Source organism: Porites lutea, chromosome 14 (genome assembly GCF_958299795.1).
Source record: "Porites lutea chromosome 14, jaPorLute2.1, whole genome shotgun sequence".
NCBI lineage: Eukaryota > Metazoa > Cnidaria > Anthozoa > Scleractinia > Poritidae > Porites > Porites lutea.
In genome coordinates this window covers 3,851,612-3,877,566 of record NC_133214.1, presented here as the reverse complement: position 1 = coordinate 3,877,566, position 25,955 = coordinate 3,851,612, and the positions used below count along the sequence as shown (strand labels likewise).

The following is a 25,955-nucleotide window of genomic DNA, read 5'->3' as shown; positions in this document are numbered from 1 at the left end:
TGCGAGCAAAGTAATGAAGAATGGCATTTTTCAAGTCTTAACCACACAATTCAAACAACAGTCCATTTCAAAGCGTGCTTTTAATATCGACTGAAATGACTACATACTATCTGTAACCATGACAAAACCTCACAAAAAAATCCACTCTGATCAAATTATGGTTTTATTGTTTACAAAAAAAATTCTTTGTAAAAAATCTTTGCTTTACGCTTCCTAGCTAGTACTACAAAAGTATGCAACGAAAAGATGTTTTTACATCCCCAAAATGATATAAAAGCTTAATTTGAGAGGCAGGTGTGTGAATAGACTGCAAACAGTCTCTCTTTTTCTTCAGCTTTAGTGAGGGGAGTGCACGCGCGCGCGGGCGCGGCACCCTTCAGTCACGCCCGTGGTCATCTGCGTGTCTCGCGTGTTTTGCTTGAAGAGAGACTGCTCGTAGTCTAGTGTGTGAAGGGGAAGGAAATAAGGAAATTTTCACCCTCCAAGTCGCAAGAGTGACCAGATACAATTTTCTCCTTACTATATCAATAAATAATCAAATAAAAAGGTCATGAGAATTAATAAACTGATCGCTAACGGGAAAAGGTTTTGATCTTTTATCAAATTCTCTCAACTAATTCTTTCAGGGAAGATATGAAGATCAGGCCCCGGTTGTTCCAACGTTGGATAGCACTGTCTAAGAGAGAAATCACTGTCCAGCGGATACGTATTAGGGAAACCAATTGCGCTATTCACTGGGTAGCGATTTATCCAATGGATGGCGTTATCCACCTTTTGAATTACTGGGGCCAGTTTGTTGAAATTGTATCTGGATTCTGGGTCTTTAAGGGTGTGCCCTCCTTACTCCTCCAACTTTTAAATTTGGGGACTTGGGCAACTACTCCAGGTAACTGGTCAAAGACATAAGATACATACGTTCAAGTCAATCTTGGACAGTAGTTTAACCCTGACACATTTGCAATGTAATAATTAATAACGTATTCTGTCATCACATTGATACAATGGCTTTCTTCTAATGAGCTACCTCGATGACAGTCGTCACTACCATATTATCAAAGTTAACCCTTTAAGTCCCAATATCCACATACAAATTCTCCAAACTAATCTCTATACATTTCCCTCAAGAATGAGTTGAGAGAATTTGATAAAAGATCAAAGCATTTTGTTTTTGGTGATCAAATTTATTACCTCTCATAACCTAAACTCTTGACAATCTGTGTATATCATTAGGAGAAAATTGATGCTGGTCTCTATTGGGACTTGAAGGGTTAAAAGCTGGCCTGCGAATACAGCCTAGCCATCTACTCCTCCCTCCCTGACTCTCAGAGGGACACTGTATTCGCAGGCTAAGTTAAAGCAACCACATCATGATCTTTACAGGAAACATAAAATCCTCTTGAGTTTCCTGTTCTACTTTCCCCTTTGTTTCAGTTTTTTTTATCATAATTAATTTACTATTCTGAAAGGGCAGATTCAGCAAAAAGAATGCGAGGTGAAAAAAGAAAATCACTGTATGCAGTAAACAAAACAACAACAACAACAAAATATTCAAGTCAAATTTTGATCCGCATTCTGAGTTCCTAGTGACTGGTCTTTCACGTCGCACTCACAAAATCGCTCAGGTTGGGACGTGCAATGAACGTGAACATGCACTTTTAGCACGTGCTGCGTGCCGTTTTTGATGATTGCCAACTCTGCCCTACTTCGCAGTCACAAGGCATCTCAGTTATTAAATGCATAAACGTCAACAGCTCCATCAGTGAGGATGGACCTGTTACAAAAAAACTTTAGATTGGTCTCTGTCGTACTTTTTACTTAACTGGAAAGCTCAAGCAACTACAACCGCGACGACAACGAAAACTTCACTTGAAACTTGCTGCTATTCTACCTCGCTCGATTTGTCAAATGTTGTGGGGGCGGGGGGATTTTTCCAAAGGATCGTGACCAAGATCAGAAAAAGGAAAAGAAAATCGTTATCTCGTTTTCATGTCCTCCATAAAACGTGAAATAAGGAGGTTTCACGTCGCAGTCGTCCCACGACGGCAAAGAAATATACAATAAAGTTGTGATGCACGTGCAAAGTCGTTGAGCTGCTAATTTAAACCTATCAGTATTGTTTTTCTGAGGTTCTCGCTGCCGTTGCCGTCGTCATTGCTTCAGTTCTGTATCTCTAGAAGAAAACCTCCGCAGACGGATACTTGGTGCCAGTACTGTCAAAGAGAGAGTTGTCTTTACCTGGAATATAACAGTGCCGGATCCAGACTTTCAGATAAGGAGGGAGGGGGGGTAGTTTCCGGTCATCCAGACCCTTAGAAAAGGGGGGGGGGGAAGCAGGCAGTTTCGTCTAAAGATAGGGGGGGGGGGCTCCCCTGGATCCGCCACTGTATAAATGCTAGCAGAATAATTATTGCCTGGCTCGTAACACATCTTTACAGGGCACATAAACAGTTCGCTAAGCACCAATACCACGGCTGCCAACCTTGGCTCCACCGCCATTAAACCACAGAGATGCACTTAGTTCCCAGTCTCCACTACTTCCCGTTCGAAGACTGGACCAAGAGGCACTGGAAACAAGGTTGCGCCGACCTTTTAAAAACTCTTAGACTTGAATTAATTAATACCTTGCCTTACATTTGATACTGCTCCTTGGTCTTTTTTTTTCTTTTTCCATAAAATCGGAACATGCTTCCCACTCTTATGCCCATCTACATTCTTGGACTACGAGTATTTAAATAAAGATAAATAGAAGTAAAACCCTGTAATCTTAAATATCACCCCTAGCATTGGTTATCTGGAACAAGTAAGCTCTATCAAACAACATACGTAACCATATACCTTTCATAAAATCGGATAAAATAAGAACCTCGTTGATTTCCTGTCTGACTCTCTGTATACACCGTCCTTAAGCTTCAACTACCATAGTGACATGACACGAACATTTTGTCCTATAAATTTGGACGAAATCGTTACTAATCAACTAAAACCATTTTGGCAGCATTTTGCACGGTTATAACCCAATTTTTCGGGGGGAAAGCTACGATGAGTACGCAAATGCTTAAATTTTGACTATGGTAAATAAACCAGGGGCACACATTCTTTACATTAAAATTTAGGGACGTCTTTCTGATTTGTTTTTCTAAATATCATTTTAGTGTCTTAGAAATATTGTTTTCCATTTACACGTCTGAAGTACTTTCGTGATTGCTCCTTAGCACTACTTTGTGATTGGCTGAAAAATCTAAAGTCAATTTTCAACCAATCACAGTTTACACTAAAACCAGTCATGACTTGCACACGTGCATTTTCCCGCCCTTCGCACTCGATATTTTTTCGTCTCGAAATCTGATTGGTTCGTTGGATTGTCAGCTCGTGTTGTGATTGGCCGGGTAATAAAAAACACCTACTGTGTTTTTTAAATTGAAAACCGTTTTCAGACAGTGCTATTTTTTTAAATCTTTTGGCTAAATATTAAGCAAAAATCGGGTGCCACTGATAAATCCCACCTTGCTACATCAATGGTAAGACGTATAACATAGTTAAGACTGAACGAAGATAAAAAAGTATAGGAGGAAATCAGTACGAGTATAAAATAAACCAATAACCGTTTTGCGATTTGTTTTTCAGTCTTAAAATGAAGAACATAAAACTTCAATGATCTTATGTGTGTTTGACACACAACAGTTGTTAAAAACTGCTAGAAATAACAGGATTTTAACGCATCCTTGGGCGGTGAATAAAAAACCATATATTCCCCTAACTACAAGACACTACTTTCTTGGTAGCCTCTACAAAGAGTTTAATTTAATAACACTAAGAGCTTGTCACTACTATTTCTGTGCAGCCTGGCTGGAAGTGAATTTTTTTTCTACAAAATTGGTTTCAAAAAATTCCGTGGTTTACAAAAAACGTGCAGGGCAGAATCTTTTTCATGGCACAACTTATTTAATGGTATTACCAGTTCTAATTTGGCTAAGCTAAAAAACCCTCAAGTTTGTTTGAAAAAAAATGATGTGATAAGTGATGTGTTCCTCTGATTTCTCTCTAAAAATCTCAAAAGGCATTTTTTCCCCCATTCTTTTGCAGTATTTTCGCATTTCCCAAAATTTATCTTTTAAATTGTTATTCTGCCCACTTTCTAGGGTAAAATTCCCCAACCAACCAGACTACAGTGGCAAGCCAGCTAAAAATACCTTATATTACTTGCTCCCTCCACTGGGGCTGGCATTTTCATAGCAGTTCAACATGATCATACATAGACATATCCATGGATTTCTTTAACCAGACTTGTTTCTTACGCTACAAATTCTATAACATTTTTTTTACTTTAAACTTAACTTACACTTACACTTACACATTAACATTTAACTAACACATAACTAGCTTTAAAAACTATGAGCTACATGTTTCTCTTAGTGGTGATATTTGTCTTCAAAACAAAGCATTTTAAGAAAATACTTGACAATTATGGGACAGCGATGCATTTTTAAAAATACACAAACTTGACACAAACACTAGTAATAATGAACTCATCCCAAGACATCATGCTCTTGAAATTACGTCAAAGGTCTCGATCTATGATCAACTGGGCTAGTCTAGTTCATGACACTGGCCAATAACACTAGGGAGGGGTTAGTTTAAGGGCAAAAAAAATACAAAACATTACCCATTATACTAGGATAGAATGCTAGAATAGGCGTAAATTTACTTGGTGTGAACAAAACACACACCCTAGCTTAAAATGTTTCAATTTGATTTACGTACCATAAACCAGTCCGTCTAATGACTGCTTCTTAATCTAAAAAGCTCATTGCTTGTGAGCCGAAAACTGTGAAATTTCTTACAAGAGCGATTACACTAACAGTCTTGTAATGAAACTATAATTGCCTTGGTTTTCATACCTAGACAACTGGAATTTTTATATTAGAATAGTGTCAAGCATTTTAACAGTGGAAAGAATACACCACTTTTGTCAATATTATTATAATAGTTATAATTTTTTAAATCCTATAATTCAACAATTACATAAGCCGTAAAAGTAAGTTCATTTATCCTGGAAGGTTTTTCAGTTGGTAGAAATAATATTGCTTAAAAGGAATGTTGAATAATGCTTTTTCTTCTTTGGGGAAATAGGATGGTTGAACTGTTTTCCATGAATAATATTATTTTTAGGGTTATAGTCAAGATAACTTGATTTGAAGTTGTTCTTTTAACAATACAATATAATTTGATTGTATAAAAATAATGTGCACAAGCGTGACAATTTCATGTTGAATAATACTTTTTCTTCTTTGGGGAAATAGGATGGTTGAACTGTTTTCCATGAATAATATTACTTTTTAGAGTTGTAGTCAAGATAACTCGATTTGAAGTTGTTCTTTTAACAATATAATATAATTGGATTGTAATAAAAATAATGTGTACAAGCGTGACAATGTCACAAAAAAAAAATTCGCAGGTGTTCTGTGTGAACGAAATATATAAAACACACAAATTTTGGATCATTAATCTTTTCTGGGAAAACGCCCACTTACCCCTCCCCTAAGCCAATGTTAACACTTACTTCTCACTTAGGTCAAAATGTTGGCTTAGGGGAGGGGTAGGTGGGCAGGTGCTGTGTGAACCTAGCCAAAATTCATTGTTAACATTTAAGAAACCCAGAAAGTGTTATTACCTACAGTAAACCTTGCTCTACGAAAATCCACAGGTGATGCAAAGTTGTTTCTCTTCTTCAGCTCTTTATCCTCTTGTCACTGTGACTTTCTTTATACAATGTTCTTGCCGTCTTGGGTGCCTGCAATGTAGGGCTTGAAGATGATCTGTGACAAGCTGGATTTGCACCACTATTGTGCTTCTCTTTGACAACCTTTAAGCAAAAAATTTATATAATGACACCACAGTCTTTACCATGATTATTGAAGAAGAAAATGAGGGCTAAAAATTCTTTTTGGGCAATGACTGGTCATGTTGAAAAGCCATACAAGTTTAAGCTCATTCATGGCTCATTTCTCACCGATAAAAATGTTAAATTATAAATTCAAAAAATGTTGAATTTTTGAATTATCATAAACCATTAATTGGTATTCACAAAGCTGCAGAACATGACCGTCAGACAGCCTCCAATCTGTATTCTTAATTCAAACAGCTATATTCTCAAAAAATATATATTGATTTAAATGTTTTCTGTAATTTACAGAGTTAATGTGAATAAATTTATTTTTCCAGTTATTTATTTGAGAGCCATGCACTCGACCAGTCAAAATGACCGGCCAAATGAAAGTTTGTCCAGACAAAAGACCAACTTGGCCGGACACTGTCAACTGACCAGCCATTAGTTTGAGCGCTGAGAATCGTCAACTTAATCAGAAAAATAAGTTATGTATGCTGCTTAAGAGCATCCCTGCACTCTGGCTCATCCACCAGCAAACAGAGAAAATTCCTCATCATGACCCCATCATGCAAAGAATTAAAAATTATTGTTAGGTACTTGGGTCATACTGTTTACCAAGTTACCTTCAAAGCAATTTTGTTTTGAATCTCAGTTCACAATTGTATGAGTACCACAAACTAGTTAGTGCCCACCATGTGATGATGATGATGATGATGATGATGATGATGATGATGATGATGATGAACACCATCATCATTGTATCTGATAACACAGGTTATGTATGTCAGCTTAAAATGAAAAAAAAAAAACAAACTAATTCTACAGCCCCTAATCTCTACCAACAGCAGAGAGAGTTCCTTTATGCCCCACAAAATCAGTATGTTAGACGTGTGAAGTATGATTTTTTGTCCTTACCCGAGGATAAGTTAAAGATAAAAAATAACAAATATTTTGGGAGGGCATATGAATAACGAAAAGGCACTCACATTTGAAGCAGTGACACACAGGATCTCATCAATAGGAACTAAAGCACCATAGCTGGGTGGACAGGAAAAATACTGAACTCCATCTACGGATCCATTGTGATTACCAACTAAAAAACAACAAACCATAGAAGTCAGTTCAATCTAGTTACAAGAGTCCATTCATTGTACTCTTAATACTATGATTTTTCTTTTGTAACAAATCCTTGATGTCCCAGTACTTTCTAGACTTTCTCAAGGCCTGTATCTGGTTTTTACTCATGCCTTTGGCACTCACGCAGTCAGCTTGTGGCTAGTCTTAGCAATTTCCTGTAGGATATTTATGATGCTGTACAAGATGATCTTAACTTTTGATTCTGAGTATGAAATCCTATGATGTGAACATTCAAATGAAACCTCTTTTGCAGTACTTTTGCAAAAAACATTTTTTTTTTAGCATTTTGTAACAGACCTTCCATTTTTCTTTACAATTCAATCTTAGTGCTTCACTTTGGGAGTTTCTAAATAGGGTGGGTCTTTTATGACAAGAGAATGTTAGCACTGACAGCGAGTGCAACTTCGACAACAAGTTTACCAACTGAGTACACTGCACATCAGTTCTATGCAGCTGCATGTACTCAACTCATTCTGCCAAGTCGCACTATGATCATTGATGAGTTCTCATCGAAAAGTCGAAGTGCGGGAACAAGTTTGACAGGCAGTCCTAGACATTTTTGAGCAACACTATTGTCATTCTGATTCAATGTAAACAACTTACAGCAAAAACATCCATCTGGCTCAAAAGTGGTGTAGAAATCACCAGCTCTTCCTATAGTGATATTTTTTCACTTCTACTAGTACATGAGAAATTTCTGCAATTTGATTGGCTTAGAGCATTGGTATTTCAGCTTAATTTGAAATACCTACATGTGAAAATTACAAACCTTTTGCGGGTAGTAAGATAAACAAATAATAGCATGATTTGTACGTGATATTTGGTATAAATACCACTCGCGACATTTCAAAATTGTCTCAAATTTCATGAGCCGTTACGTATAACAATTTTGAAATATCACTTGTGGTATTTATGCCAAATATCACTACAAATCATGCTATTACCTATACAAACACGAACTCGAAGTATCAACTTACATGACAAGTGCAGAGCCTACCTTCAAGTACGAAATTATTGTACTTACTGTCGAGGTCGCTCTCATTGTCAATACCAACATTCACTACTGTCTTCACTTAGACATCTGGGATCAATTTTGGTTTCTGGGAAACTGCTCACCTACCCCTCCCCTATGCCAACACATTGCCCTAAGCGAGAACTAAGTATTAATATTAACTTAGGGGAGGGGTAGGTAGAGGAGGGGTAGAAGGGCTGACAAGTGCACTACTGTTCCTCACCTGGAGAGTCTAAGTGAAGTCCCACATATGACCGCTTTTTGCCTCCCACAGGGCCAATATACCTCACTACACCTGGACGCAAAACAAAAATTCCATCCTTTTCAGACAAACAAAAAAACAACCACGAGTTCCATAAGTTTAACATCAATAAGAATGGCCCAAGGGGACACAAATCAGTCAAAAAAGAAAATAGTCAATAGGGAGCTTATGCAACCACCACCATGACCATGATGACAATGTAAAAAAAAAACCAATTGGTTTTATGACCAAAACAACAGCTCTGCACTTGCACCACGATTTTCGATACATCTTTGACGTCCATTACGTGATTACCATATGAAACCTTCTAATGCAATATTTTAGGGAGGACATGAAGATACAAGGATGCATTTTCCTACATCACTTTTTGAAGCCAGATAAAGTCCTTAAGAATTCGATTCCATGAGAAATCACCAACATTTGATAAATTGAGTGGCTCCAAATAGACGCGATAAAGTTTGAAAGGATGCAAATTAATATTTTTAGCGACTTTTTCACTACTATCGTCATCGTGTTGTTTAAGCTCCCTAATAATGAGAATTCTGTAGAACCATTGTGCTTTTCATTCACCAAGCAACTTACCTGTCAAATGGCTTCGAACAACAACATGGTCACCAATACGGGGCAAAATCTCTGGCCTTGTAAGAGACAAAAAGAAAGGCAATAGCAAAGATTACAAAGAAAGAATTGCTATGGAGTACATTGTGGTTCTGATGTTCCAGTCTATGATTGAAGCCCCTATGATGCGACCAATAAGGGAGCACTTTCACATGGAACAACAGCAGAACCCCGGTAACCTGAACTCTGAAGGGAAATGATAAACAGTTCAAGATAGCGGGATTCGAGTTATCAGGATCAATCAAATATTCAATTTGCCATGTTAATAATTAATAGTCACTGATTTTTCAGCACTTTAAAGTATAGTACAGTGCAAATGTAACTTATTTCATGCAAAACAGTAACATGAGTTTTCATTTTTAAGATAAAACGTGACCTGTTCATCACACCAATTAGTTCAGATTGTTTTTACTGATTAAACAACAAGAAAAGGTGATGGGTCATCTGAGAGGAGTTACCTCAACCATTTTTTTAGTTACCCGTGTAAATTTTAGTGAAATTTTGATCAAGGGAACGAAAATAAGTTTGAGTTAGTAGGGAATTCGAGTTATCTGAGTTTGGGTTAACTGAGTAAGTGCTCTGAACCTGTAAAATCCAGGGTGCCCAGCATATGATTTGTATGAAAAATCTTTGATTTTCTAGTTGGCCAAGAGTAAAAGTTGGGTGCCATGGACCACCTGGCTCTGCTAGAGCACAGCCCTGTATAATGTTGTTGCTGATGTTGTTAGGAGAAAATTAATGTTGGTCACTCTTGGGACCTAAGGGGTTAAACAATCAAATTCAGTGAGTTAACCCCAACTTGAGGGATAGGGACATACCTCTTAGGATGTTTCTTGCCAATGTCTGTTGTGTGTTGACCACACAATACTTCCTTTTCCTCTGACACTGCCAGCACACATCCTCGACACTTGCACTGCGAGTACATGTCAATGGGCCTGATTGGTTGCAGATGAGACTGTGGATTCTACAAAACAGAGAATGTTAGCGGCTTAAATCAGCACTGCATTGTTTTTAGTGTGCTAGACTCAGATGGAAAGATCCGATTATTATAGGTTTCTGGGAAACTGCCCACCTACCCCTCCCCTAAGCCAACATTTTGCCCTGAGTAAGAAATAAGTGCTAATGTTGGCTTAGGGGAGGGGTAGGTGGGCAGTTTCCAAGAAACATTATAATGATCTGAAAGATCTAGCTGCAACTAGACATTTTGTGATGCCACCACTTGTATCCTCATGAAATGACATCTGAAGAAAGAGGGAAGAAATTCCATAATGACGAGCTACTACCCAGATCTAGGAAGTCGTTTTGATTGTTTGAAGCATGTTTCGCCCACCTCCACCTCTACAATACCATTCAGAAGCATTACCCAGATCTGTGTAGTGACAGGTCATGAGAATGGAATTTCTATGCTCGTTTCTCAGACATCATTTCTTGGGCAAACCGATGGGGGTGTTGCAAAATGGCTGTTTTTTTTTCTCAGGCTACACGTTACAGTTATGAGAATCACTGCAATGATCACAAAGTAAAACAGGAGTTGATCATTCAACAAATTCTCCTCATTAGCAAGCAAATATTAAATGGCAAACAGACAGGAGAAAATGTATGCTAATGTTAAGGCTTAACTTACAGGAGAAACCTTGTATGGAGATGAAAAAGGTCTGAATCCTTTTCTCCGTTGATGTGGATGGCAGCTATTGAGGAACCAAAATGTTCATATTATTCAGAGCATTTCAACGACAATGACAAACACTTTGAATTGATGCCAGGTAAAATTAATATCCAGACTAGTTTTCATCATTTCACAGAAAGAAATTATGTTTTTCTTTGAAACAAAAATTAATGCCCATCTCACTGACTAAAAAAAACATCTTTAAATTTGTATGTATTCACCAGGCTTCACCATCACACTTTCAATCTTCTTCAGATTTGTCCATGCCCTCTTTTGTACAGTACGTGCCTTATTGTTTATAACTTCTTTTAACCCCTAAAGTGCCACTAGTGACCAACATCAATTTTCTCCTACTGATATCCATAGATTGTCAAGTGCAAAGTCTAGGAGATTTATGAAAATGATTACAAAGAGATCAATCTTTGATCTTTTATCAAATTCTCTCAACTAATTTCTTAAGCATTGTATGTAGATCAGTCTGGAGAATTTGTATGTAGATACTGGGGCTTATGTTTTCATCAGTTAATTTTGTTACACTCAATTTAGTGGAGTTGAGACCCTCAGTGTGAATTTTGTTTACTATACAACACATCTCCTTTCAAATCTGCTGAACTTACACCCTGGGTTTGTTATCAACTGCTTGGCCATGAGTTCTTGCTTGTGGGATATGTGGCAGTTCATTTTCATTATTCAGATCTTCCTGTGAAAAGTAACAGTTTGACAGGTCATTAGTTATTCTTCCTGGAAGAGTCGACCTTACAGATGAAAAAAAGAAAAAATCATGTGTTTTCAATGTCCTGGTTACAATAAAAAAATTACAATTTTAGGGGAATGAAATTATAATGAAGTTACTTTGAGGGGTCTTAGTTAAATGGACATCGAAGCATCATGGTTGTGCTCTGAGAAAAATTACTGCAGGAATGGATTGAGGTTTATGCAAAACTAAGAATCTCTTAAGATTTCCAAGGGCAGTGGTAAGTTGTCAGGGGTGACTTGGTGCTTCTTGAACACAGCCCTGTTGAAAAGTACTTTAGTCTCATTCTTTAGGCAGTTCTCCAAGTCTAACATTTGTTTGCTCAGCCAGCTTGGAGGACTTTTGACTGTAGTAAGAAAATGTGACTAACGTTGAAATTTTTTATATGCCTTGCAATATTGTTAGTAAAGCTATAACACCAGGGCCCCCTGGTGCTTAACTTTTGCTCTCGAGTGACATCCCATGGTGGGCACCCTGGATTTCACAGGTTCAGAACACTGGGCTCCCAGTAAATTTTTCTTAAAGCACAGCCCTGATTAGTACAGGGGCCATATAGTGCTTTTCTAAGTCAAGCAGTCAATAAAAACACAAGATTAAGACACTCACTGCTTCTCTCTGGGTTGATGGTCCTGGCAAACTATCAAGACAAAGGAAAGTTAGCTTGTAATCAGGCTCCCAAGAGGAGTGGGGTAAAAAAGAAACATCCAAGCCTAGCGAGATGGGGATGTGTAACTTGATAACAATGAGCTAGAGATCTTGGAATGTCTATCTTTGCTTCCAGTGAGAAAATGGGTACAGCACATGGGAAATCAGAGAAATCAGTGAGCCGGTCTCACAGTTTGGTGATTTCAAGAAACACAATGTTAAATGTTATGCAAGACTATGGGGCGACAAAAGAAACCGCCAGGAAGGTTGACATTTTTTACATGTGTAATTTCCGCCTAATAGAGTGGAAATCTTACCCCCAGAAAGCTAAAGACCAAAATTTGATTAGTTCTGTGCAACATTTAGGCGCTGCTCTTGCATTGAGGCCTTCTGCCCTGGGCATTTATTTAGTCATTTACAGTATTTCATCTGAAAGTATTGGTCCGATAGCCCGGGGCTGCTTGATTTTGGCATCGGGCTAGTGACTTTTGTTCTTAACTTGCCCAACGGACAAGTGCTGTTTTTTGGGAAAATTCAAATTACAGGATTGTAATTAATCCTGCTAATCAAAAAGGGTTTTGGGGATAGTTGAAATGACTTGCGGGCCAGTACACGCCAGCTACAGCTTGCCCAAATGGCAGGCTGTAAAACTGACTTTCTTTGCACCCTGCAGTTCCATTTTTTTTTTTTTCAGCAGGACCCACACCATTAAGTTGAAATGGATTAATGTGTGTGCTATACTTACCTTGTTTTGCCTTTGCTTTGTTGTTCAAACTGTTTAGCAAGTGACGTGACTGTTTGAGAAGTAGTAGGTTGACCCTCAGAGATTGTCTGTAAATATAGATAATCAAAGCAAAAATTCTAGAGAGCTGCCTACTTTAGAAAAGTATAAACCCCACCTCACCCCACCTGTTCTACAAAAGCAATATTACTGTTAGACTGTGCCAGGCTTTTGGTCAGTGCAGATGAGTGAAAAAAGTGAGCAAGCAGTGAAATACCGAAGGAGTGAAAAATGGTGGGACAAGAGAAGGGGAGAACCTCTAAGCATCTTTTTAAATACCTCAATCCGCTCACTTATAGAAAAATTGTTTATCATAAGGGCAAAAAACTTTCACTCTCTCACTTTTTATGCCTTGGACGACTGAAACTCATAAAGCAACTCGTCCAACCGGACGAGTAAAATTTGTCTTGAGCAATATTCTTTTTTCAGCTTTGTAAGATCTGGAGTCGATAGCTTGCATAAAATATAGTACAGGTCGCAACGTTGAAATCTAACTTGGCAGCGTTTTATTTTCTTTGGGCGAGTGGACTTTATGTTCGGACAACCAAAATCTGCACAGTACTTGTCCAATGGACAAGTGAAGTGAAAAAAAAGTTTTTTGCCCTGCTCATGTCAAAAGTCAAAAGGTGCTGTGTAGGAGGGTTACACATGCTTGACATCTTTGTTAGACTCGGCACACATGAGTGGAACAATACGGCTGGGGCATTTATTTTAAATCAATTTTTGACTTACAGGGAAAACAGTCGCTTCCTTCTTCTTTAGAGACTGTGATAGCGAAAAAAAAAAAAAAAACACTGTTATGGGAACTTATAATTTTTATATCCCAGAAGCTAAATTTTGTTTAAACAAAACACAACTAAAAATAATAACAGAAGCAGTATTTATCATCAGAGTGATTATTCATCACAAGGTTTTTTTTTTTGCAACTTATAATTCATTCCAGCCACCATTGTAATCATTACCATTATCATAGTCATTAAAAAATCAATAATCACTATTAGTATTATTAGCATTATCATTATTTACTATTATTAATAATAGCATTAAAAAAAATATAAGAACATCACTATACCTCCATTTCATTTCTTAAAGTAATCAACTCATTTTTAAGGTGAATATTTTCTTCTTGTACTAAAAAGAGAGAGAAACGAAACACACAACAGATTTAATGCAAGAGAATTTCTCCGCGTTACCTACAACAGCTAGAAAACTATGATACCTTACCTTTCAACCAATTTTCTTCGGCTTTCGTCATTTTATTGTGAATCTGTTTTTTACAAAGGAAAGAGCAATCATGTTAAGAGCCTCTTAACAAGAAACATTTTGAGTTCTTCCGCATGTACCGGCACAACAAAAGAAAAACGAAAACCAAACAATAAGTCTCATTTGGAGTTACACTGCTGGTCTTTTTAATGTTTTGTTGTGGTTGTGGTTGTTGTTGTTGTTGTTATTGTTTCATGCACTCTGCACCTGAAAACTGTACAGGAACACATGTATGCAAAAAAATTGGGTCAGCCTGATTATTAGCCAAAGCTGGAGGAACATCACCACTTCTTTTGAACGAGAATATTACAATCATCGCTTGCCAAGACTGACAAAACCTGAGTGGTCATAAAACTCACTTTTTCAAATCGAAATTTTCACATGGGCAAGATACCAGAGAGGGATATGCAAGTATGAGCTTATTTTATGTAGCCATTATAGTATTGTCTCTGCTGGAACAAGTTGCTGCATCCTGCTACAACAAAAATGAGCTTACAATCAAACATACAGTACCTGAACTTCATCTCGTTCTTCAACATCTGGACAACCTAAGGAACAAGATAATAATTATTACAAAATTTTGCTACATGTTGCAGTTACACCTTGGCCATTTAGGGCTGAACCTCTTGAAGTTTAAGTAATAAATTTTTACAGTTTGGTTCCTCACATTTAGAGTTTGACGCTTAACCTGTGTCACAGATTGACTTAACCCCAGTTAGTAACTCTGAGAAGCAGTGCCAATATCCTTTCTCTGGGCTCCCACAGGACCCAGCCAAATACCAGAAATAAGTCTCAAATTTTAACCTGATTGACAAATCAACAATGGCTTTTTTACACAGGCCAATCATGGTGCGTACTAAAATCCTGGTACACAGATGGGGTGCAGAAAAAGGATTTTGTCACTGTTTCGCAGGCAGAATTCACCAGAGCAAAGTTTTGTCTGTGGCCCAGGCTATTCGATGCGAGTCACACACCCATCTAAACTGCACAAGGTAACAACATCCCTTCATCAAAATTTCAAACAAAAATTACTGTGTCTAACCTTTGTCCGAGACATCCTTTACAGGTGTCCAGTTTGCATCAGTTGGTGAGATTTCTGTCTGGTCTGCCTGTGCAGCTTGTTGACTTGAATTCCTGACATACACTTCCTTGAGAAGGGGACTTGTGGTTCGACTAACTTGGACTGGTTTAACCTGGATTGCCTGTTGAAATAAAAATTAACTCATCACCAATAGATTTACTTGGGTGCTGGGGCCTACAGGGCTGGTGGAGCCAGGCAATGTGTTAGCACAAGGAAGGAAGTATCCATTGCAACCCTGTGAGGGGACCCACCAGGCACTGCCATGCTGAACTGTTCAGTGAAATACTTACCAACCAATCCTTACCTAGCCCCGAGTTAGAGTGGGAGCGGGGGTTGGGAAAAACAGCACAAAAATGGCAAGCAAGCAACAAGACTATAGCAACACTTTGTGAAGAACTGAAAGCAAGAAACTGTGTGCACAAGTCATGAGGTGTCCCTGCTAGAGGGAATCAGACGACCCTGAGCATAATTGAGAAAAATGCTGCCCAGCATTGCAGGTTAACTTTGCCTAAATTTTATTTAGCCACATTTTTTTAATACCACGACAATTACCCAGTCCATCTATATACAGTCAACTGTCTCTTAGGCAGACACCTATTGGGGGACTGGTATTAATTTTTAATTGTACATTTGTTTTTAGTAATTCTTATTTTTCTCATAACTGTAGTATGCACGACCCCACCAGCACTGCTGATCTTCTTATCCTGTTGAAATAAAATACTTATCTACCTATCTAAGATAAAATAAAGGCATTCATAAGATACTTTACCTTGGTTTCAGTGTATCCAGCAGTGAGTGAACCATTTTTCTTTGACCTAGCTCTGCACCTCAGAAGCTCTTTATTCTGAAGGTTAATGATTTGTTCCAGCCTACAAAAAAGAAACCAAGAATAATAATATTAACTACAGTCGACTCCCGATAATTCGAAACTTCAACGGAAAAAGGAAAAAGTTTGAGTTATCGGGAGTTCGAGTTATCGAGGGTAAAATTATATAGAAAACTATCTGAAGAGAAATGAAAATTGCTTCAAGTTGGTGGGAGGTTCAAGTTATAGAGGGTTCGAGTTACCGGGAGTCGACTGTATCACAAGAAGTAATGACAGCCATTCCTGCATTATAGCTATATATCTGCAAGTGATTCACAGGTCAGCTATTGGCCAATTTTTTTTTTCTGTCCCCAGCAACAATCCAGCAAGTAGCTTGAGAAAACAGCTGACATTTGGCAATGTTACCACTGGTTTCCCCGCCAAATGGCGTCTGAGAAACGAGGGCACAAATCCCCTACTGATGACGCGTCACTACCCAGATCTGGGTAGTGCTTCGATCTGATTGGTTGAATCAACTTTCCCATGGCATGATCAATCAGAAGCACCACCCAGACCCCATCATCAGTATGGAATGTCTGCACTCATTTCTCAGACGTTATTTGGTGGGGAAACCAGTGGTGGTGTCGCCATTGAAATGTCAGCTGTTTTCTCCAGCTATCCAGGAAGTATTTGTGAAAGTTAATTCGGCCCAGTTTAATCCTTCTGGTTTCTTAAGTGCCTAATTCCCAACCTGCCCTAAAAAAAATGTCTGCTTAACCCTATAAGAACCAACATCCACATGCAAATGATCCTGACTGACCTCCATACATTCCTTAGAAAACTGGGTGAGAGAATTAGATAAAAGATCAAGGCATTTTCCCTCTTCTCTCGATGACCAGTATGTATTGAAATATTGTTCAAAAGAAAATTGATGTAAGTCGCTTTTGGGACAGTCCACTCTCAGTTCCCTACCCCTCTGTTTCCTTTCACACTGTTTAGAAGGTAAAAGCTATGAGAAATATCAAAGCGGCCATAAAGAACAGCTATTTTTCACCTCCTCCATACAGCTTTCCCCCACTGGAGTCACAGTTAATAAGGGTACGTGCATTGAAATATATAAAATTGCAGCTGATTTATATTTTTCAGTCTGTAGTTTGACCAGCATGCACGCTAAAGTGAAAATAAATCACCTTAAAATTAAAGTACAAGAACATTCTCCATACTCTATTTATTTACCCCTCTGTTAAGGTGGATTTCTACAGTCTTGGGCCCAGTTCCTCAAAAGATGGTTAAGTTTCACCTAGAATTATGGCAAATTTCAAGCGCGGTTTTCTCATCTAAGAACACGCAATTCGAGGTCACAAAATACTGTTGAGCCTTAACTCCAATGGAACAAAATTTTAATCCTGGATTAACGCAAATCGGCCTTTCAGGAACCCGGCCTTTAATTTTTGTGAGGCTCTGGACATAAACTTTAGCCCTTTACCTTCTAGACAAATTATGACGAGACTTTTTGTCGCTTCAACTTTTAAATCTGTGAAGCAAATCCTATGATGTTACCATTTTAATGAAACATATTTGGCAGAACTTTTGCACTATAATAACTATTTCTTAGGGTAAATTTAAAAAAGTAATTTTTAACTTTTTTGTGATTTTTTCTTCTTTGACTGACTTTGCGTCCATAAATAGAACAAAGACAATGACTTTTGTATGAAAGGTTGCATGCAAACGTGATAAGGTTCAGTGAACTTGCACCAGGCTGAAATACGTGGAATTTGCTTCAAAATTAGGCACTTACAAATGAACAATACTGATTTTCTGTAAGCAATATAAGACTTTCTCAGTGATCCTACCAACACTAATGGAAATTCAAAATTGTGGTTACAGTTGTAAGGCTGTCAGTGAAGGTATAACATTCATTTAGCAGCACACCTTATTTATGCAGCTGTGTTTTGATTATTTTCTCCAGTGTCAAAGGTAATGGAAACAAAAGGGCTGCCGCCAGTTGCAAAATAAGAAGATTTCAAGTTTTTTTTTTTTCATAATCTAAATCATCTGAAAAAAATTGGATATCAGTTTAACAGAGATAACAAAACAGTTATTGGTTTAAAGTTCACTGAACTCAGGAAAATCTAAACAGGCACAAGGTGAACTCTGCTTTGACTTGTCTAGCAAAATTCTTTAAAACATAAAGGATTCTTTTTCTTTAAGTCAAAAGGTGTTTCATGCAGTCTAGACGAAACCACCTTTAGGGCCCAGATGGCAAATTCAAAAATAACTAGAGATTCAGACTGATTAACTGCATGACCTAGCTGAACTGCTGAACAAATATGCCACAAAAAGCATCCAAAAGACTTGTGTGCATCTTGTCGTAAAAAGAAAATTGCTCAAGTACGATCATAAACTAGCCACAGGGCTAAAGAGCTAAGTTGAATTGAATGATCATACCAAAGGACTGACCAAAAAGTTTCAAGCTTGTCATAAAACGTCTATCTTCACAACTGGCTGTGGTTTTGAAAAGGTTAAGTTTATTTGCATCGAATAACAGTACCCTTAATTCTTTACACTTACGTCTGAATAAACTTATGAATATTTTGAGTCAAGTAAATTTTTCTGACTTATCCCTTCACAACCAACTAGCATTCTTTAATTTTAAGGCAACTTATCTTTATTTTCTCCAGGGGGGTTAATTAATTAAGCTTGATTGACATGTTTCATCTGCATCAAAGCTCAAGAAACCATACATTTTTTGTAAGTCAGACAAAAGGATGGGTTTCCAAGTCAATTGAAACTTCACTGAATTATTTCAACTTTCCAACTTGAATGAGATGCAAAGTAAAGTAACTTGAGATTTTACTTAGGCCTCCACACGATGAACAGCCAAGAGCATGCGCACTAGGACCTTCAATTACATTTTGGGGAATAAAAATAATGGACAACACAACACCCAAAACTTAGGTCAAGAAGTCTGCTTTCCTAGTGTCTTTGACTACCACAATATATTAGAATGCTAGAACATTTATAAAATGTAACTAAATTATACTAACAATCTTTAGTATCTTTAGTGAGCTTTTGCTGCTGAGACAACAGAAGTTAGTTACATATTACATGTACTTATCAAAATTTAGAAACAAGTGTCTTTAGATGGTATATTTAGTTTCCACACAGGAAAAGACAAGAAAGAGTATAGCTACAAAGAGCCATAATGACTGCAAATTAAATGTGGCAATCAACATAATATGTAGGCAAAAGTTTCCCCCTTTTCAATGTCAAATGATCCAAAGGGTGGTCCCTTACGTACTGTGTTATTTTACTGTTGCATATTGCATTACAGGTAAGATATTCATTGCAAATCATTTGCTTGAAGGCTGATTGGCACCAACCCAAGTCTAACCCACATATCAGTAACTTAGTTATCGGAGTTGTCTTAATTGGGTTGTTATTTTTGGCTTAATATAACTGGATCTCTGATCAAAGTCCATTTAACCTAACTCAAGCCCAAGGTTTAAGTTAATCATCTTTTGCCCAGCTTGGCAATAATAAGCTACTCAACATTAGGGGCGGCTGCAAGTCTAAGAACCCAATGATTTCTTCAAATAAAGCTACCAGATTCATCATTGTGGTCAAAGGCGATCGGTGCAAACCCAACATTAAAATTTCAACCCTTAAACACCCTAAGGTGAATGGCATTTTTTCTTCAAATGTCAAGTCAATGAAGACTCTGACCTCTGTGTGATATACTATTTGAATGCTATTGATGAGAATATGGAAAATCGCACCAGCTTATGGTTTTCAAAAAAATAATTTAAAAAAAAATCAAATCAAATCATAAGGCTTGTATAATCTACTACTGTATTAGGCATACCCCTAAACTTTACGTTGCTTTGCAGCTCTTTGTCCACCACAGATGTTGATTGGATCAATGAAAAAAAGCTTTAGCCGTATCTCTCTGGCAAAAATACTGTTCATGGTACAGTCTGCCATGATGAGCTTTACTACGACTTAAAGGAAGCACAGTACCAAAATGTCAGTGATGGTAGACAATTTTATTGCAGGGCCATCACACTGTTATCTTTAAATTACTGCTTGATACATGTATTTTATTTGCACAGATACCCTGATTATAAACCTCCATACTTTCTTCTCGGAAAGCACTACACAGGCCTTCCCTGTTTTGTAAATCCATCCCAAACTGTTTTGTCTAGTTGCCATCTTTACTTTTTTATTTAACCAAGGAAGAGCTGGAACTTAGCATTCCATAATATAAATGGCGAGGCTTTTGTTCATTAATCCAATCAACAATCAAACGTTGAATCAAAGCTCAATTTAAATATTAGATTATTCATTTTATGAAAGGATTATTGAGCCAATGAAAGGAATCAATTTTCCATTAACCAATTCATTGCTTTATTAACAATGAGAATGCTTGGCCAGCTTGGACGGACTGTAAAGACTCTAAATACACACACTGAAAAACACGTAAAAATCAAACGCTATGGAGTGAGTTTGTGCAATCTTGATCCCAGGCAAGTTGGTGAAGGTGTCATTTGCCTTTGTTAAATCAACAGGGAAGCCAGATGGCGATCAAGTCCCAAGATATGTTCAAATAATGATGGTTGTCCCATACAATCTCACTGCAATTTTTACTAGGAAAGCGTTCTCCTACAATGATAACAACAAAAGATTGTGCATAGCCGGAGTGCTCTGCAGAGTCTTTGCTTTTATCTTTGATTTTGCTGGCTTTCACAAAAACTCTCTCCAACTAAGTCAGAGAGCAAGGAAAATCTGTTTTAGAGCTTGCAAGTGCAATCTGGTTGGGTAAACCTGAGCTAAATTCCTGGCTGGAGCAACACTGAAGCCTTATTTTGAGCACCAAACATGGTGCACGAATCTTTACACAAAAAGATGCAATAATTCAAGTTGCCACTGTTAGATGCAGGAACTAATAATACTCACTAATTAAGCAGCAGTTTAAAAAAAGTTGAAAGCTGAATAAGCAAATGTGTACAGATATCATGAAAGCCATTGCTTTCTACCACATCTGTACCCTTGGAATTAGGTTTACAAGTCACCTACAGATGTATGAGAAAACCTTGATCACGTTGTCATGAAAACTGCACAATAGAAATTTCTAAATTATTATTATTATTATCACTTCCAGGATGTCAATAATCTTCAAATAATTATTTTCATACTTCCCTGAATTACAAGACTTGTGTTAAGGAAGTAATACTACTAAATTCCGGCAATGGGAATCTGTATTTAAATACTGGGGATAAAATTTTCTTGTTTCTTAACTCACTAACAGTAGAGCTTGTAGAAATGTTACGTTTGTCGGTTGTGACCATAAAATTGTAGTACAGTCGACTCCTGGTAACTTGAACCCTCTACAACTCAAACCTCCCGCTAACTCAAAGCAATTTTCATTTCCCTTCAGATCCTTTTCTTGTCCGGCACTAGTGGACGGGACTTTTTTCGAGCCCGGCATATGTTTGCAAAGCGGGTAAGAAAGAGTCCACAGAGGTTAGAGAGGTGGTGAAAATTCTTTAAACTTTGACTTTGTGATAAACTTGCTCAATCTCTTACACAATGACCCACAATAACCAAAACTGAATCGTGTGTGCATTCTCAGGAAGAAAACATAAGAAGTTGAAGTGCATCTTAAGTACAAAATAGAGCTGCTGCCCTACACGGGAAACACATGTTTGTTCTAAAGGATTATATATAAACTTCCTTGAGCACTTTAATCCTTTCACTGCCAGAATGCTTGATGGAGTTTTGTATGGTGACTCTAACTTTTGAGTCTGCAGACGAAATTCTGTGATGTGACCATTTAAATGAAAGCTCTCCTCCTGTACTTACACGGTGCTATTTGTTTTTCCAAATTTCAAAAAATGAAATTTGGACATTTGGTTGGCAGCGGGAGGGTTAAGATAAGGCAAAGGAGCTTAAAATACCATATACGAGTCAGATTGCTCAAAGGAGAAAGCCTTTTGACAGTAATGGAGCATCATGGCACTTGTTAGCACTCAGTTTTTTCAAAGATCCCACAACTTTGCTTGGGACTGGAAGTGTAGATGTGAAGCAATTTTATGCAAGGCATATGACGAATAATGATACAAAGTCAAAAAGTGTTGTAACGATGTGAAATATAATAGTTTTTTTTTGTAGCATTGTTTAAAAATACCAGCACGTGATATTTTATTATACATTCATGTAAAAAAAAATGTCTTTCATCTCTTATGATACCATGTTTCCCAACTTACCCTCTAAATTAGCTAATCAAGAGGCACAGTAACTACCTTTTCAGATAATATGAAGTTGCAAACAGTAAACAAAGTTGAAACAAGACCCATTAATGATGCCATACCAAAACCATCTAAAGTTCCCAAAAACATGGCTCGGCAAAAGATGATGGTGTGCAAGGACTTCCTTCCATGCTAACCACATGATGAGAAAATGCCAATTATGATGAAAGAATATCGTCCTGCTGATAATTATTTGGGCTGTTAGCCAGAGACCTGACCTCATAGAAGCATGCACACATAAATTTTCATTCCATATACCTTATTTTTTAGTGCAGAGACAACTAATAAATTAATGGTTTATGCACTTCACACTTACAGTTTTGTTTGTTTGCACACTCAATGCGACAGTGGTTGAGACTTAAGTAATATACCAAGCATGAGACGCAGTGCTTTATCACCAGATCAAACACCAAGAAGAGAGTCGAAAATACAAAGTGCAGTGGAGTTTTTTTTTTACTAACTTCGAGGTGTTTAAACACTGTGTTGAATGCTTGATGTTACTTCTACAACAAAATGATTTTAGAAGGAGAAATTAAGGATTCAAAAATGAGCAGTTTTTCATCTGATTAAACATTAATTTCATTGTATTTTCTTTATGAATTATTGATGAGTTTGAGAAGAGCACGTGATAACATGGAATAGCTCTTACTGGTTGTTCATCTGTCTTGCACGTACATGTTACAAGTCAAATTCGATTTCAGGTTTAATTTTTTAAACCTAGGTTGATTCTCAATTTCCTTTATCACCTAGTCATGATTATTCATGTATTAGGACTAGGAAACAAAGGAAATTGAGAATCAACCTCAGTTAAATCAAAATTTATCTGAAATCAAATTTGACCCGCAACATACACATGCCAATTAAACCACGGTACATGGTTCTCATTAAGTGCTTGCAGCCGACTAAAAAACCGGCTACTTGGAGGTTTGAGCAGTCTACTTTTTGGGGAAATAGGATAAAGTGAGAGAGTGGAAGCCTGAAATTGCCTACGGCACTCAACTGGCAAGCCGCCTACTTTTACATCCTAGCTGTCTACTTTAAAACTTAATGAGAACCCTGACAGTACCTGTTGCTATAAAAGAAGACAAAATCAAAGAATCTATCTCCTTTACAACAGGCTTAGCACTGCAGATCAATGATGGAAAAAAGTACTTTAGCCTTACAACGAACCAGCTGGAGAAATACCTCCTCAATTTAACACAGGTTTTTAAACTCATTAATAATCATGAAAAATATACGGAAATGCAAGGGTGAAGGACTGGTTTGGATATCAGATCTTCGTCATGAACATTCCGCCAGCTTTATAGCTTTCAATTTTGTCAAGAATTATTCTTTCTTTGAAAAGCTACATCACACATAGGCTTCAGCGTTTCGTGAGAAGCCCAGACACTTTCAAGTGGGTCAAAAAAAAAATCCTCCATGCACAGCAACTTGCTTGCTGACTTTTTCAGTCACTTCCAGGTGTCAATGGAACATAGGAAGAAACACTGTCTCGTGGCCAAAACAGGTTTACTTTTTCAAAAATTTATTTAGCCACATTTTTATGGTTTCATGTTATCAAAGCTATCACACAGATGTCTACTTTTCTATGAACATGTCTGTCCCATCTTATTAAGGTAAAAAAAAAGGGAACTGAGGGCAAAGGGCCTGCGAATTCAGACACGTTCATGGCAGATTAAAATAAAATAAAAAAAGCAAAACAAAAAACAATCAAGCAAGCAAAAATCTAGGGTATTGCTCATCCTTTTGAATGGCAATTGCTAGAAAAAAAAGCACCCAAAATAAAAACACCACTGAAAATTCAGCTAGAGACATTCATAAATTTTTAGCAGATCAGAAACAAAAAACTTGTTGAATGTGCATGCGCACCGGAAAATGGCACATGTATCCTTTTTGTAAGGCTTTACTGTTCTGAGCCGGCCTTAACTTTAACTAGAATTTTCCTTCCTCCTTAATTATCCGAAAATTGTTTTGCAAAATTTGCCACAAACTGTGCATGGCCCTTAATTCCAGCTGACCCCCTTTGCAAGCAATACTCTTTCAAGTGCACGCAATTTGCTTCCTTTTCACAGCCTTATTTTATGTTCATAGTTGCTCTTGAAAACCTGCCAAAAAAACACTTGCTTTTTGACGCTCTGCAAATAATCAAACTGTTTGTCAAAGTTCGTAGAGTCAAAAGGGCTAATAACGAAATAGCTTGAAAAAAAAAACGATGGAAATCAAGGCTGCTCTGTTCTAGCACAGTGTCATCTGTTTTTTTCAAAAGATAATAGAAAACCGGGTCACGTATCTTGCTAAAAGCGAAAGTCAAAACAAGTTGGGCTTATAAGATTATTGTTTGCCTTCAAAATTCCATTTCCGAGTGTTTGCCTTCCCTTCTCACTTCAAATCTCTATTTCTGATTTCGACAGGGAAACGAAATTACAGCTCCGTCTAAGTTATTTTCTGCGTAGACGATTCATCGACAAAGGAAATAAAAAGGCGAACGCGATGGATGATCTCACAAGCAGTTGTGACCTTTTGAAACTTGAGTGCCCACGTATTATCGTAAGCGACACAAAAGAGATTTCACCATGGAAAACAAAAGCGAATTTTATTAGTAATTGCTAAAATTCAAACAAAACTGACTCGCATCGCTAGGCAAGCTCAAAGAAAAGGTAATTACGTGATTTAAGTGTTTAATAATGCGGCACAAGCTTCCTTTCAAGACAAAGAACTATCAATTACATAGTTTATGAAAAAAAAATTTCCCGAAATCTAAACAACAGATTGCAGCTGAACAATAACAGTTACATGTACAGACGCATTGTTCTATCAGAAAAACAGAATGAACAGCCTAATGAAAAATTAAATGAGGCTGGTTTATGGTGACACCTCAAGGGACACGAAGCTCGATGGAGCAGTTGTGTGCAAGCACGATCTTGTTCAATCAAAAGCCAATTTGCTTTCGAACATGTTGGTAATTTTTCATTGCAAAATGGCAGGCTAGGAGATAAAGCGGTTATTAAAAAAAGACATTGTCGAACGGTTGTACTGCCTTTCTGGGAGATTTCTCTTCTGTGCTGAAAATGACTTCTTCACAGTGGTGAGGTGGTCGAGAAAGAATCATAATACAACAACAGCTACAACTACTTTACAACACCGTGACCGATCAACTTTTTTTCGAGGGTTATTAAAACGCCTTGTCTCCATCAGATAAAATCTTTCTTTGATTATTCTTTTCGAGTACAACAAAATGACTTACCTTCGGTTTTTCTGCAAAAGACTAGTGACCTCTGTGCAAATTGATACAGCGCCTTTAAAGCCTGGACGTTTTCTCGTTGCATTGAGGACGATCTCGACAGCTTTTTTGGCGATTACTCTGTCTTCGTAGCTTTCAAACGCTCGTTCTGGCAAAAGAAAAGAATTATAGGCCTGAATGTACAATTTACGCACCATTTTGCGACGGAAATCAGATAAAAATCTCATCAAGCCACGAGAATGCACGACGAACTTTTTAATAGCTTACCCAAACTTTCTAGATCGCTTGGAAGCTTGTCGAAAGAGGCACAAGCCTCAGAGTTTGAGGAACTTCCGTTCGCATCTTCGCTGGTTCTATGGTGCATCCTTCGACGACCATCATGATAACCGGAGCTACCACTACTGCCATTGCTCGACGCGTCTGCCATGTTATTATCTGCTCACTAAGAGTAAATTCTTTCATAGAACGTGACTTCCCGAACGCATCTCTTATGGG

General features: G+C 37.6%; 1 protein-coding gene across 2 annotated transcripts; it reads right to left on the bottom strand.

The window, feature by feature from the left end:
• Positions 1-61: 61 nt before the first annotated feature.
• LOC140924198 (uncharacterized) lies at positions 62-25,887 on the bottom strand. Of its 2 annotated transcripts, none has more exons than XM_073374235.1 (17): positions 25,728-25,887; positions 25,464-25,608; positions 15,876-15,975; positions 15,068-15,227; positions 14,539-14,573; positions 13,987-14,029; positions 13,835-13,893; positions 13,495-13,527; positions 12,727-12,812; positions 11,943-11,973; positions 11,200-11,282; positions 10,541-10,607; positions 9,735-9,880; positions 8,881-8,936; positions 8,260-8,331; positions 6,874-6,980; positions 62-5,863 (listed from the first exon to the last, which is right to left on the bottom strand). In XM_073374235.1, exons 1-17 carry the CDS (start codon positions 25,885-25,887, stop codon positions 5,729-5,731), a joined length of 1,518 nt encoding a protein of 505 aa, XP_073230336.1. In that variant the 3' UTR covers positions 62-5,728. The 2 variants fall into 2 exon arrangements, with proteins under 2 accessions (XP_073230336.1, XP_073230337.1); XM_073374236.1 differs by having other exon boundaries at positions 10,541-10,604.
• Between the last annotated feature and the right edge of the window lie 68 nt (positions 25,888-25,955).

What these genes read in the sequence shown, in the direction of transcription:
- LOC140924198 (XM_073374235.1), bottom strand. Translation starts at nt 25,887, where the DNA reads ATGGCAGACGCGTCGAGCAATGGCAGTAGTGGTAGCTCCGGTTATCAT. An exon ending in AAAGGATGTCTCGGACAAAG is followed by an intron (nt 14,574 to 15,067) that starts GTTAGACACAGT and finishes CTTGTTCCTTAG; the next exon opens with GTTGTCCAGATGTTGAAGAA. An exon ending in CGAAGAAAATTGGTTGAAAG is followed by an intron (nt 13,894 to 13,986) that starts GTAAGGTATCAT and finishes CTCTCTTTTTAG; the next exon opens with TACAAGAAGAAAATATTCAC.